The 14,721-nt window shown below is 40.3% G+C and overlaps 2 protein-coding genes across 2 annotated transcripts in view; one reads left to right on the top strand and one right to left on the bottom strand.

Annotated features, from left to right (window-relative positions):
• Window positions 1–14,721, top strand: part of LOC112816281 (interferon-gamma-inducible GTPase 10-like) — a 207,023-nt gene that overhangs the window by 49,614 nt on the left and 142,688 nt on the right.
• Window positions 11,296–14,721, bottom strand: part of LOC112816283 (immunity-related GTPase family M protein 1-like) — a 23,669-nt gene continuing 20,243 nt past the window's right edge. Inside the window, exon 2 of the mRNA XM_025862715.2 lies at window positions 11,296–12,463. Within this exon, the coding sequence (XP_025718500.2) occupies window positions 11,432–12,442 (1,011 nt within the window). The 5' untranslated portion in view covers window positions 12,443–12,463 and the 3' untranslated portion in view covers window positions 11,296–11,431. The remainder of the gene's footprint in view (window positions 12,464–14,721) is intronic.

The raw sequence follows: 14,721 nt of genomic DNA, 5'->3' as shown, positions 1-14,721 counted from the left end.
TATTCTGTGTTGGCATGCACTGTGCCTGGAAAGATGACTTAGGACATCCCTGAAGCAATCCTGACCCACTGCCCTCAAGGTGTTTCACAGACATTTCCATAATTCACTCTTGAACAAACCAAGAACTTAATGACTGTTACTTGACAGTGAGAACAATCAGCTCTAAAGAATCTTTTCATATGATCCTTCCTGGGAAAATGAAGGACAGGAATCTGGAATTTTCTGCTTAGCAGAGAGAATATCTCTTTGTGTGATGGTTACTACATACCAGCACTGGTCTTTCTACTGACCCAGTAGTAAAAAATGTTTGTTCACACAGATCTTCCAAAATGATTTTTTAAATGATTGCATGCATAGTCCATTTTTTGGCATTCCTGTTATTCTGTTGTGAATGCATAAATTCTGATCATTAATAGAGTATCAGTTAATGTTGACTGATATCCTACTTGTCCTTTCTAGGGTTATCATTATATTTAATAAACATTAAGTATAGTGAAGTGAACATGTGTCACAGGAAATGAAAGAGAAACATTAGCTAAGGAAAAAATTTATCTGGGGTACATTGTGAGAGGGAGAAATGTGTAAGATGGAAAAATAGTCCAAGGGTTTGCAAATTGTAGGTCTAGACACCCCTTGGTTGCTAGCAGTATATTTTGTGCCTGAAAATGGAGGTTAGGGAATAAGAGACAAGAGGATTGTCATGAATATAAGTGGAAATTTTTTTTAAAAATGCAAAAGGTCCTTAAACATATCCAATCCTTTGTCTAAGGAGGGAACTACAAATTAGAAATGGCATCTACACTAAGATATCATTTATCCCCTATTAGATTGGGGGAGATTGCAAGTTTGACATTCTGTGGGTGAAACTGTAGAAATATAGAGTTTGTCAGATAACGTTGGTGAGTACACAGTGCATACAGATTAGGCCATCCCTATGAAAACACACCTTTAGACTTTGCCCCAGTGATCCCACTTTGAAGAATCTGGGCCATAAAAACTGAGGGTAGACTGGTGGTTAGCAGGGGATGGAAAGTGGAGGAAATGTGCTTTTGATCTTCCAGTTAGAAGATGAATGTATAGCATGGTGACTATAGTTTATAACACTCTTTTATACTACACAATAAAAATACTTGAAATTGCTAAGAAAGTAGATCCTAAGCATTTTTACACACACACACACACACACACACACACACACACACACACACAGAGTAAATATGTGAAGTGAGGTGATGGATGTATTAATTAACTTGATTGTGGTAATCATTCCACTGCATGTACATATATATCAAATCATCACATTGTACACTTTAAATATATATGATTTGTTTGCCAATTTTACCTAAATAAAGCTGGGGGGGAAGGAATAATAAAGCTGGAAAAATTACAAAAAGATATATGTTAAAAGTTATTAATTATAGCACTATTTGAAATGGTAAAACACAAAATTCAAATGTTCTTCAGTAGAAAATGTTACAGCCACAAAATAGATGACTTGACAACTCTACAAAGGAGTGAGTAATATCCTATATATTGCTATGCTTTCATCTCCAGGATATATCGTTCAATGCAAAAAGTAAGATGGAGAAGTCTATGTATATTATGTTAGTGATGATCTAAGACAATGTAAAGTAAGAATTATATATTTGCACATATTCTTAAATTAAATATGAGACAACTTCAGTGATAAAATTCAATTATGTATTGGGGAAGTGATGGTATTGGGTGGAGAGGCAGTGTAAAGGCTAGATTTTACTTAGTGCAATTTATTTTACACTGGAACATGCAAATGGGTTTTACAAAGCTGTATAACTGTATAATTAAACAAGAAGACCCAACATTTATAAAAATACAAAGCAAATCAAAACAAATTAATCTAAGCTTTGTTCGTATAAGAAAACAATTTATTTCAAGATTTTATTTATTATTTTTAAAATTCCACTGTAATTAACATACAATGTTATATTAGTTTTGGTATACAGTGGTGATTCAACACTTCTGATCATTTCTTGATGCTCACCACAATAAGTGTACTCTTTAATCTCCATCAACTTTTTCACCCCCTGCCCTCCCTTCCTCCCCTCCAGTAACCATCTGTTTGTTCTTCCTAGTTAAGAGTCTTTTTCTCCTTTTGCATCTCTTTTTACCCCCATGATCATTTGTTTTGTCTCTTAAGTTCCATATATGAGTGAAATCATATGGTACTTGTTTTCCTTTGACTTATTTTGCTTAGCATAATACTCTCTAACTCCATCCACATTATTGTAAATGGCAGGATTTCATTCTTTTCATGGTTGAGTAATATTCCATTGTATATACATACCATCTCTTCTTTATCCATTCATGCGGACATGTGGGTTCTTGCCATAATGTGGCTATTGTTGATAATGCTGCTATAAACATTGGGGTGCATGCGCTCCTTTGAATCAGTATGTTTGTATCCTTTGGGTAAATACCTAGTAGTGCAATTGCTGGGTTGTAGGGTAGTTCTATTTTTAACTTTTTGAGGAACCTCCATAGTGTTTTCCAGAGTGGCTGCACCAGTTTGCATTCTCACCAATGGTGTAAGAGGGTTCCCCTTTCTCCACATCCTCACCAACACCTGTCGTTTCTTCTGTTCTTGATTTTAGCCATTCTGACAGGAGTGAGGTGATAACTCATTGTAGTTTTGATTTGCATTTCCCTTGCCCATCCCTTCCATTTGCAATATGCAGTTGTCTTTAGGTCTAAAATGAGTCTCTTGTTGGCATCATATAGATTTTTTTTTTAATCCATTCTGACACCCTATTTCTTTTGATTGGAGCATGTAGTCCACTTACATTCAAAATAATTATTTTTGATACATATTTCATGCCACATTATTACTTGTTTTGTCATTGTTTCTGGAGATTTTCTCTGATCTTTTATGGTCTTTGTCACTTTTGGTCCTTCTTTCCCAAAGAATATCCTTTAATATTTCTTGCAAGGCTGGTTCACTGGTCACAGACTCCTTTAGTTTTTGTTTGTCTGGGAAATGCTTTCTCTCTCCTTCTATCCTGAGCGATAGCCTTGCTGCATAGAATATCCTTGGCTGCAGATTTTTCCCATTCGGCACATTCAATATAGTCTGCCACTCACATCTGGCTTGATGAGTTTCTCTTGAGAGATCTGCAGCTAACATTATCCATCTTCCATTGTAAATAAGGATTTCTTTAGTCTTGTTGCTTCTAGGATTTTTTTCTTTATCTCTATATTTTACAAATTTAATTATAATATATCTTGGTGTTGGCCTGCTTCTGTTAATTTTGATGGGAGTTCTCTGTGCCTCCTGGATTTGGATGTCTGTTTCCTTCCCCAGATTAGAAACATTTTCAGCCATTATTTCTTCATGATAATTTTCTGCCCCATTTTCTCTTTTCTACTTCTGGGACTCCTATAATATGAATGTTATTATAATTGAAGGAGTCACTGAGTTCCCGAAGTCTATTCTTGTGTTTCATAATTCTTCTTACTCCCTTGTTCAGCTTCATTATTTTCTACTATTTTGTCCTCTATATCACTTATTCATTCCTCTGTTTCCTCCAGACTTCTGTTCATTGCATCAAAGCCTGTTTACAATCTCATTTATAGCATTCTTCATTTCTGATTGGATCTTTCTTAAATATTTTATCTCTATGGTAAGGGTGATGTCTTCAATTATTTTCTCAAGCCCAGTGAGTATGCTGATGATTATTAGTTTAAATTCTCTATCAGGCATGTTATTTATATCTGTTTTGCTTAGATCTCTGCTATGGCCTTATCTTGTTCTTTCATTTGAGATAAATTCCCCCATCTTGACATCTTCTCTAACTCTCTGCCTTCTTTTTTTGTGTGTTAGAAAAGCCAGTTTTGTTTCCTGTTCCTGAAAGTAAAGGCTTTATGAAGAACAGGTCATGTAATGTTTGGGTCATTGTGCTCCAAAGAATGAGTCTGGTGTGTGCTGAGTGCACTCCGCTGTTGTGCTTTGGCTGCACAATCCTTCAGGCCAATTGTCTACAGACCCTCCTTCCTTGAATATTTGAAGTAGCCTTCTTTCTATGTTAGTTGTGAAGTTTGCTCTGTCAGTCTTCAGACTGATTTCTGGAGTATTAAGGAAGACTTGATAGTTATCTACTTGTGTTCCTGGGAAGAGACAAGCCTAGGGTCTTCCGACACTTCTTTCATCTTCTGAGGCTCAAATGGGCCATCTTTTTAAAACTATTTTTTCCTTCTGGAAGATTCCGATTTTCCAAGCCTTATACAGTCCCCCCTCCCAAGTTCTCAAATTTCATATTTCCAAGAGATTTTTGTTGTTGTTGTTGTTCTCTGAATGTTCCTTATGTATGGCCTCTGATTTTTGTGCATTTAATTTTCAACCAGCTAGTATTTACTGAGAGACTACTATGTGCCAGACAATGATCTAGGTGTGGGCATAGTGTAGTAGTTTCTTATCTCTCTGACACTAATGAAAGGTTTGTTTTCCTCCTGCTCCCTCATTTGCCTGATACCTCTGAGTTGCAACAGCCTTCCAGTCTGAGTTGCTGCCATCACTGTTAGGGCGTTTAATCAGAGGCTGTGATCCTTGACTGTCCTTTCCTATATATACACAAAAACCTATCCCATGTAAATAGTCACACATGCACACAAACACACACACACACACACACACACACCAGGGGAGAAGACAACAGAAAGAAAATGAGGGAAACCAGGAAGCAGTTGAGTGAGTGGTAAGGGTTTTAGTTGACCCAAGAAATCAAAACCCTAAGGTGACGACGAGGCAGACCCATTTGTTCTTCAGTTCCACAGGCTGTTCTTGAAGCCTGTTCTGGGCTGAATTGTGTCCCCTACTACCACCCCAAATCCTATGATGAAGTCCTAACCCCCAATATCTATGAAGTAAATATATGTGGAGACAAGGTCTTCAAAGAGGCAATGATGTTAAATGAGACATTTAGGATGGTCCCTAATCCAATATGACTCCTTATAAGCAGAGGAAAATTGGATACAGACAAGCAGGCACACAGGGAAAGACCATGTGGACACAGGAAGAAGGTGAAGGGGCTCTCTGCAAACCAAGGAAAGAGGCCTCAGAAGAAACCAACCCTGAAAACACCTTGATCTAGGACTTCTAGCCCCAGAGCTGTGAGAAAATCAACTTCTGTTGTTTAAGCCACCCAGACTGGGATTTTGCTATGGCAGCCTGAGCAGACAAAGCTCTTGCAACAGAAATAATACTGACTAAAGCACTAACGCTGGCGACTGGTGATCAGGCCGAGGTGAACCCATTTGCAAGTGTGAAACTAGCTAGTTGCATGTCTAGACAAGCATACAAGCATTTCTGAAGCCAGTTGAAGAAGGAGGTAAGGAACTGCCAGTGTTAGTGCTGCTTATAACAGAAGGAGGGCCGTTGTCATCACTCCCTGCCCCTTTGGAGCTGACCTCAGGAAGGAGGCTGCTCTGCTTGAAGCAGGCCTCTGGCCCCAGAGACTTGAGAGGACATCTCACATCAGTTCTTAGGGATCTGTATGGAACAACTGTAAAGTCTCAGACCCCTAAGTGTACCTGAAACCCTTGACTGAGTCCAACCTGCAGTCAGCAGGTGTGCAAGTCTATACCTAGGTGGGCAGGAAAACTGCCCTCTTGTGCTTCCAGGAGTCACAGAACCAAAAAACACTGATGCATGAGGAGTCTTTGAATACCATCATCCTCCAGTTCTTTATTTTATGCATGAGGAATGAGGTCAGGGGTGATGTTATGACTGGCCTGGTCAGTGGAGGAGCTGAGCTGGAGTCTGGTCCTAGAGGAAAGAGAGTAAGAGACAGCTGCTGTGGGGTATCCAGGTGGCCTCTAGGTCCTGCATTAATTGGTAGATTGATCATTGGGAGAACACGGAAGGAGATAAGCTCCATCTGAACTCCCATTTCTCCTCCACAGCCAGGCTAGCCCTCATTTTAATTAAGGAGTTTCTTTAATTAGAACTCCTGGGATACTCTCTTTCTTTCCTTGAAGTATTGTTGAAACACAATGTTGCCTTAGTTTCAGGTGTACAACAAGATGAATCCACAACTCTGTATGTTCTGCTGTGCTCACCACAAGTGTAGCTACCAACTGTCACCATAAACCACTACTACAATCTCATTGACCATATTCCCTACACTGCACCTGCTATTATTCCTGGGACAGTCTTTACCTGAGAGACAAGTTCCTCCCCTACACAGCAGAGTTTGCTTTGGGTAATCTCATTCTAAATGTTTTGCCTACAATTCCATTGTCTCCTTCTTCCCACTGGCCTCTGAGAATACCGAGGGCAGGAGACATTTCCACAGCCACCACCTTCCCTACTATGAAGGAGCTGAGGGCCACAGTCACAAGCTGGTTTATGAAATGAAGGCAAATGTGGTGGTCTGAAAGGAAGTTCCACCCAGACCTTAGTGAGGATAGGAAACATTTCTACTTCACCAGCCAGGACACCCATCTTGCAACCAGACAGCCTGAGTTTCTTGGTCTCTGATTTTTGGTACTAGAAGCACAGTACCAACTTTTGTGGGCTTCTTGAGCCATTTAAATTCCTTCTCCAGCACATTCATTTTCCTATCACTGACCTCATGGGACTATTCACCGTATGTTTAAATTTGAAAATGCACTCAATATGAAGTGATGTCATGTTTTTTGGGTAGTCACCTTTTTGATCTTCTCAAGTTGGCAGAAAGCAAAAGACAGAAAGTGTCTTTTATAGTCCCTGAGCCACAAAATATCTCTCTGGTCAAATCTGGTGAGAGGAGCCATTGTCAGGGAAGTCTGCATTCACCATGCTCCCAGGGGAAGGTCTGGGACCTGAACCCAGCCCTGTGGCCTCAGTGCTCAGAGCACACTCAAGGTCTCAGTGGGCCACTCTGGCTCTGTCACACACTGGAACCCAACCAGTGTTGTGCAGTGATGGTGAAAGAATGAGGGTAGAGCCTCCGTGGGAGGTTGGGTGGAGGCCAGCTGGGTGCCTCTTGGGCTCATGCACCCAGGTAAGCAGCTCACCTGGGCTGACCGTAATGCTAGCTGGAAGAGAAGGAGAGTTTTCAAGGCTTCAGTGACAAAGGAATGGGGAGTTAACTCTTTGGAGTCCTCTTCAAACTTGAGGAGGATACTTATAATTAAACAAGCTGAGGCATTGGATTGGAATAAAAATCTACTGAGAATCAGACTCTATTCTGGAAATTACTCCTAGTTTCAGGAGGTTGGTTTGCTAGGGTTGCCATAACAAAATACCATGGGCTGGGAAGCTTAAACAACAGAAATTTATTTTCTCACTCTTCTGGAAGCTGGACATCTTAGATAAATCTGCCTGTAGGTTTTGCTTCTGCTGAAGCCACCCTCCTGTGCTTGCAGATGGCCCCTTTCTCTTGTGTCCTCACATGGACTTTCTCTGTGTGTACACCCCTGGTGTCTCTTCCGTTTCTTCTAAGGAGATCAGTTCCATGAGTCTAGGCTCCACCCATCTGAGCTCAGTTAACTTTCAATGCCTCCTTAAAGAACCTCTTACAATACAGTCACAATGGGGTTTACAGCTTCAACACAGGAACTTGTGGGTATAGACTTCAGTCCAGAATGAACCCTAAGTCTAAAAAAAATGTTTAGTAACAGTAGTCTCTGTGTAGTGTTAGAGTTGCCCAGAGAATGTTGTGTGCATGTCTGAGAACCCCAGTACCCCTGGTGAAGTCCATCAGAGGAAGACCAGGAGGATGAGCCAGGAGATCCTGAGGAGCTTAAAGGACATGACTCAGGAAGTTGCTTCAGATGCAGATGTGGTTTGACACCATTAACCTTCTCAAGAGAGAAATGGGTGGTCACAGGCACCAAGTTACAAGAATGGTCTACATTTGACATAGAAGGGTATGAGGTCCTTCTCAACTGGCCAATAGTGATAGAAATACAGAAAATATCTGAGATATGGGAGATTTCAGGCTTTTTTAGGAGACAATGATTTGTCTTCCTTTTGTGCAATGTATAAGAATCTGTATGTTATGACCCAGCAATTCCACACCTAGTTCTAGAGAAAGTTTGCCACAGGTATACCAGTGACATGTGTTAAGTTTTTAGTAGAACTGTGTTGAAGAGAAAGAAACAACTGTAAAGAGCCCCAAACTTCCATTGACAGGGAATAGATTATAGGTGGTATCTTGGCAAAATGGAAAACACATGCAAGAGAAACAATGTAAATGAAAAGCAGCTTACAGAGGATGGTACACAAAATAATTTTATTTTTCTAAAGCACCCAAACAAGCAAAACTAAAAGATATAATGTCCAAGGAAACACACATCTATGGCAATAACTAAAGAAATTTAAAAGAAAAAAACATTAAACTCCAAATTCAAAAGATCTGCACAGATGCAAAGAGGCAGGATTTGGGGTGAAGCTTGTGGGAATAGCCAATGATTTAAGTAATATTCCAGTTCCTAATTTGGGAGTTGAGTTCACAGGTATTTACATTTATATCTTACTTTATTCATTGTATGTATGTGTGTAATATCATATATATCCTACTGTAGCTATATCATATATATCATATATATAATATATATATCCTACATTATTACACTCAGAACACATAACAAAGGACAATGCCAAAGGTGAAGAATGATGTCAGCAGCCATTATCTTTTCCTTTTTCTTTTTTTTTTAAGATTTTATTTATTTATTTGAGAGAGAGAGAATGAGAGATAGCACAAGAGGGAAGAGGGTCACAGAGAGAGAAGTAGACTCCCTGCTGAGCAGGGAGCCCGATGTGGGACTCGATCCCGGGACTCCAGGATCATGACCTGAGCCGAAGGCAGTCGCTTAACCAACTGAGCCACCCAGGTGCCTGCCATTATCTTTTTCAATAGACTCTATTTTAGAGCAGCTTCAGTGTTACAGGAAATTGAGCAGAAGGTACAAAGGGTTCCCATGTACCACCTGCCCTCACATAAGTACAGCCTCCCCACTGTCACCATCCTGCAATTCATGAACTCAAACTGATCTTTCTCCCTCCTTGTTCATAGTTTACATTGGGCTCCCTCTTGGTGTTGAATATTATATGGGTTTTGACAAAAGTATAATTTGTCCACCACTGATCCACCATTATCATATCACACAGAGTGGTTTGACTGCTCTAAACAACCTCTATGCTCCACTGACTTATCCCTCCCTCCCTGAACCCTTGGGAACCACTGATCTTTTTCCCATCTCTACAGTTTTGCCTTTTTTGGAATGTTACACAGTTGGAATCGTGCAGTATATAGCCTTTCCAAATTGGTTTCTCTCACTTGGTAATATACATTTCAGTTTCCTCCATGTCTTTTCATGTCAGCTGTCATTTAAGGACTCTTCTGAATGCTGAGTGGTGAGTGGAAGTGCTCCAGGTCACTAGTCCCTGGTGACACTTCTGAACCCCAGGGATGAAGAGTTCCTACAATTTTCCATGGAGACAATCAGGTGACCATCCAAAGAATGGAATGGAATTGGCACTGGGCTTTTTACTGGCAACATAGCATGCTAGAAGGAGATAGATCTTCAGAGTTCTAAGAGAAAATGATGTTGTATCCAGAATCTTATACTCTAACTATTTATTAAAAGTGAAAAAAACCACAAAATGAAGGCATTAATTGGAAATGCAAAGACTCAGAAAGTTTACCTCCCAGGGAACTTTTTTTCCCCCTCACTTTGATAATGGACCTAATGTAAGTGAACAGGGAATCCAAGAAACACCAGCACCACAAGGTAATGGATGGATATGAGTGAGGCCTGTGCTCCAGGCTGGGAGAGCAACTAGTCCAAGTGAGAATAGGAATTAGAGGAGTTGCATAGGACACTTCAGGGAGAAAGGATTTTCTGGAGTATTGTCGCCGTTACTGAGCAGAGTCATCTGAGGGATAAGGGAATAGCATAGTATATTATTATGATAAAATCACACTGTGCCACTTCCTCATCCCCTTCTTACTTTTCTCCCAGATTTGTTTAATTATCTTATGCCTTCAGTTACAAAGATTTGGTGGCCAAAATTTTACACATCGGTTCCATTCAGATATGTCCAACAAATTCAGATTGGATTCCAAACTGGGTGTGATCTTCCTTGGTAAATAGAGTAAGGTCATGTGATTGATGGAGAATGTTGCAGGGAAGGATGGTTGCTCTTGTGAGGAATGAATGACTCCCACAGTGGTGAGAGCCAGGTTATGTTACTCTTGGTGTGGAGAGTGAGCTTTCAAACACCATTGGAAAAAAATCTGTCATAAAAAACAATTTTTATTATGTATATACCCAGTAAGGGGAAAAATCTAGAACTAGGGTCTGAAATGGTTTCCAATTAGGAGAATTTCCATGGAGTCTATATAGGTTGGGTTAACAGTGAAGTCATAGGCAGTGGGTTAGTTTCCTCAATGTTGATGATCAAATTAAGTTTCCTTCAACCAACGCAGGAGATAACTTTGGCAAAGAACACAACATAGAAGGTAACTTTAAGTGAACAAACATTTCTTTATAGGAAACATAATCTAACAGGTTCTACTTCCTATGAGAAGCCCACCACGAGCATGTGCATGTGAAGAGCATGAGCTCTTGGAGGGGGCAGAGGGTCAGTGTTACTACTTACAATAGTCAGATTTGCTTATACATTCAACAGTTTTCTATTCCCAGTAACAATGGCACTTGTGTCCATATCCTGTATCCTTTTTTCTATATAAATGTTTTTGTGCAATTGCTGAGGGGAGGTATAAGGGCAGAGCTTTGCAGGATACCATATCTTGGATCTTGGATACTGGCCTTGGATACTTTTCAAATGATAGCTAAATACACATTCTCTATCTTATTTCCCCAAAGGGAACATCCCAAAGGATGTTCTCCCCTCTGTATCCAGACATGCCTCTATGAGTCCAGAGGTGAGAAGTGAAGGAACATAAGAAACCAAGAGGGCTTGGAGAAAGGATGTTAATGTTAAGTGATAAGGGGACATCAGAATGAGACTGTATGTCACAGAGCAAATCTTTTCATCTACACTTGGATCTAGGCTCATTTAGTAAATTATAAGAATTAGAACATATTTTAGAGTTTCCTAACATGGGTTCAAAATGAGCAAATCAGCTCATTTGCCTTGAGGAACTTAGAACTGATGAAAGTGGAAATATTAAGCTTCATTGAGAATTCAGAAAGGGGACAGTGTGAAGATAGGACCCCAGATGTCCTGACTTCCCTCCAGAATAAGCCTGATGGCATCAACTCTTTAGATGATGGACTCTGTCAGGATTTTATTCACAATGGTCCTGGTGTCATTGGCAACTATTTCAAGGAAGTGTGTTTGTTTCCACACTCTCAGGCAGTTGATAACAGTATCACCTAAGAGTGGGATGTAGCTCAGAATTGAATATAAGTAAGAGGCTGTATTACAATTCATGCAAGATAATGCTCAGTCCCCAGTGAGGACAGTGTGCAGATCTTGAGACTTCATAATGGCCTTGTACTTCTCCATGGGTTTCCCAATACTCTGGGCCACCTGCTGGAGAGACTTATCATCCACACCAAAGAACAAGTGATAGGCAATCAGACACTCCCCCAGATCATCTGCATTCTGGATGCCAAGGATGTCCTGGAAAGACTTTGAAGCTATTTGCCCCTGCAAAGAAGTCACTTTGTCATCAATGACCTTCTCACAGGTGTCAGACAGGTTCTTTAGGGTACGATGGTACCTGATATCAGAGACATCCCTGTGCAAGGTGTCCCTAAGCTCTGGGAAGTCATGCAATAAGGGGTCAAAGCTGGAGACCAGGAATATAATGGGTTCACACATTCCCTCCTTCTGGAGAGTTTCCCAAATATTCTTCCAGATAGTCTGCAGGAGTCGTTCCTCTGAGAGGACACGTGTACTGAGGTCTCTGTCCAGCTTGGTCCAGACAATGTAGAACCTCTTTCGCTGTCCCTGGATGGCTTTGGCAAGCTTCACAAGATTCATGCTGAACTGTTCCGATGCAATGATGATGAAGAGGTCATACTGGATAAACTGTATTTTCTCCAGATAGTTCTCTAGGTTTTCAGTGACAGCCCCTGTTCTGGGTAGGTCCCATAGCTCCATGTTGGGAAAATGAGAGGATGAGTAGCAAGAAGGAATCCGGGTGGTCCTTACCACCCCAGTGGGAACCAAGTCCTCCTCTTCATGTCCAATTCCTCTCAGTGCATTGATGAAGGAAGACATGCCATTGCCAGAGTCCCCAGTGACAGTAATTCTCACTGGAGCACTGGATGCGGTCTCCAGGGTCTCCCTGACCACAGAGACTACCCCCAGCAACTTCCCTTCTCCCAGTGCCTTTTCAATGCTTGTGGCAGTTGCCTTAGGTAAGACTGTCCATCCTGTATTGTGTTGCACAGTAGGGGTGAAGAATGTGGGCAATGGGGTGTGAAGGGACTGGTTGGGCTGTGTCATGTCTCTGATCAGTGGAGAGACCTGCAGAAATAGTAAGAGCAGGAGAGTTAGGAGGGTCAAGTGCACAGGGCAGCAGAGGATCATCAGATTTGTTATACCAAACTGAGGGTATCAGATCAACTCCGAACTCACTGCAAAGGGTATATAGATTAAAAACAGCAAACCTAATTATATAAGGCAATTAATAAAAAAGCAAAGAAACACATTGAAAACAATACAATAGTGGGGGACTTTAACACCCCCCCTGACTGAAATGGACAGATCATCTAAGCAAAAGATCAACAAGGAAATAAAGACTTTAAATGACACACTGGACCAAATGGACTTCACAGACATATTCAGAACATTCCATCCCAAAGCAACAGAATACACATTCTTCTCTAGTGCCCATGGAACATTCTCCAGAGTAGATCTTAGGTCACAAATCAGGTCTCAACCGGTACCAAAAGATTGGGATTATTCCCTGCATATTTTCAGACCACAATGCTTTGAAACTGAACTCAATCACAAGAGGAGTGTCAGAAAGAACTCAAATACATGGAGGCTAAAGAGCAACCTACTAAAGAAAGAATGGGTCAACCAGGAAATTAAAGAAGAATTAAAAAAATTCATGGAAACCAATGAAAATGAAAACACAACTGTTCAAAATCTTTCGGATACAGCAAAGGCAGTCCTAAAAGGAAAGTATATAGCAATACAAGCCCTTCTCAAGAAACAAGAAAGGTCTCAAATACACAATCTAACCCTACACCTAAAGGAGCTAGAGAACAAACAGCAAATAAAGCTTAAACCCAGCAGGAGAAGAGAAATAATCAAGATCAGAGCAGAAATCAATGAAATAGAAACCAAAAGAATAGTAGAACAGATCAACGAAACTAGGAGCTGGTTCTTTGAAAGAATTAACAAGATTGAGAAACCCCTGGCCAGACTTATCAAAAAGAAAAGAGAAATGACCCAAATCAACAAAATCATGAATGAAAGAGGAGAGATCCCAAGCAACACCAAAGAAATACAAACAATTATAAGAACATATTATGAGCAACTCTATGCCAGCAAATTAGATAATCTGGAAGAAATGGGGGCATTCCTAGAGATGTATCAACTACCAAAACTAAACCAGGAAGAAATAGAAAACCAGAACAGACCTATAACCACTAAGGAAATTGAAGCAGTCATCAAAAATCTCCCAAGAAACAAAAGCCCAGGGCCAGATGGCTTCCCAGGGGAATTCTACCAAACATTTCAAGAAGAATTAATACCTATTCTCCTGAAACTGTTCCAAAAAATAGAAATGGAAGGAAAACTTCCAAACTCGTTTTATGAGGCCACCATTACCTTGATCCCAAAACCAGTCAAACACCCCATCAAAAAAGAGAATTACAGACCAATATCCTTGATGAACATGGATGCAAAATTTCTCACCAAAATACTAGCCAATAGGATCCAACAGTACATTAAAAGGATTATTCACCATGACCAAGTGGGATTTATCCCTGGGCTGCAAGTTTGGTTCAACATCCGCAAATCAATCAACGTGATACAATACATTAACAAAAGAAAGAACAAGAATCATATGATCCTCTCAATAGATGCAGAAAAAGCATTTGACAAAGTACAGCATCCTTTCTTGGTCAAAACTCTTCAGAGTATAGGGATAGAGGGTACATACCTCAATATCATAAAAGCCATCTATGAAAAACCTACAGCGAATATCATTCTCAATGGGGAAAAGCTGAGAGCTTTTCCCCTAAGGTCAGGAACGTGGCAGGGATGTCCACTATCACCACTGCTATTCAACATAGTATTAGAAGTCCTAGCCATTTCAATCAGACAACAAGAAGAAATCAAAGGCATCCAAATTGGCAAAGAGGAAGTCAAACTCTCACTCTTTGCAGATGATATGATATTTTATGTGGAAAACCCAAAAGACTCCACACCAAAACTCCTAGAACTCATACAGGAATTCAGTCAAGTGGCAGGATATAAAATCAATGCACAGAAATCAGTGGCGTTCCTATACACCAACAACAAGCCAGAAGAGAGACAAATTAAGGAGTCGATCCCATTTACAATTGCACCCAAAACCATAAGATACCTAGGAATAAATTTCACCAAAGAGGCAAAGGATCTGTACTCAGAAAACTATAAAATACTCATGAAAGAAATTGAGGAAGACACAAAGAAATGGAAAAACGTTCCATGCTCATGGATTGGAAGAACAAACACTGTGAAGATGTCAATGCTACCTAGAGCAATCTACACATTCAATGCAATCTCCA

This window comes from Callorhinus ursinus, unplaced genomic scaffold (genome assembly GCF_003265705.2).
Source record: "Callorhinus ursinus isolate GAN/ISIS: 27379988/994484 unplaced genomic scaffold, GSC_fseal_2.0 scaffold81, whole genome shotgun sequence".
NCBI lineage: Eukaryota > Metazoa > Chordata > Mammalia > Carnivora > Otariidae > Callorhinus > Callorhinus ursinus.
The sequence above is the reverse complement of the archived record's forward strand: the minus strand, read 5'-3'. Positions and strand labels throughout refer to the sequence as shown.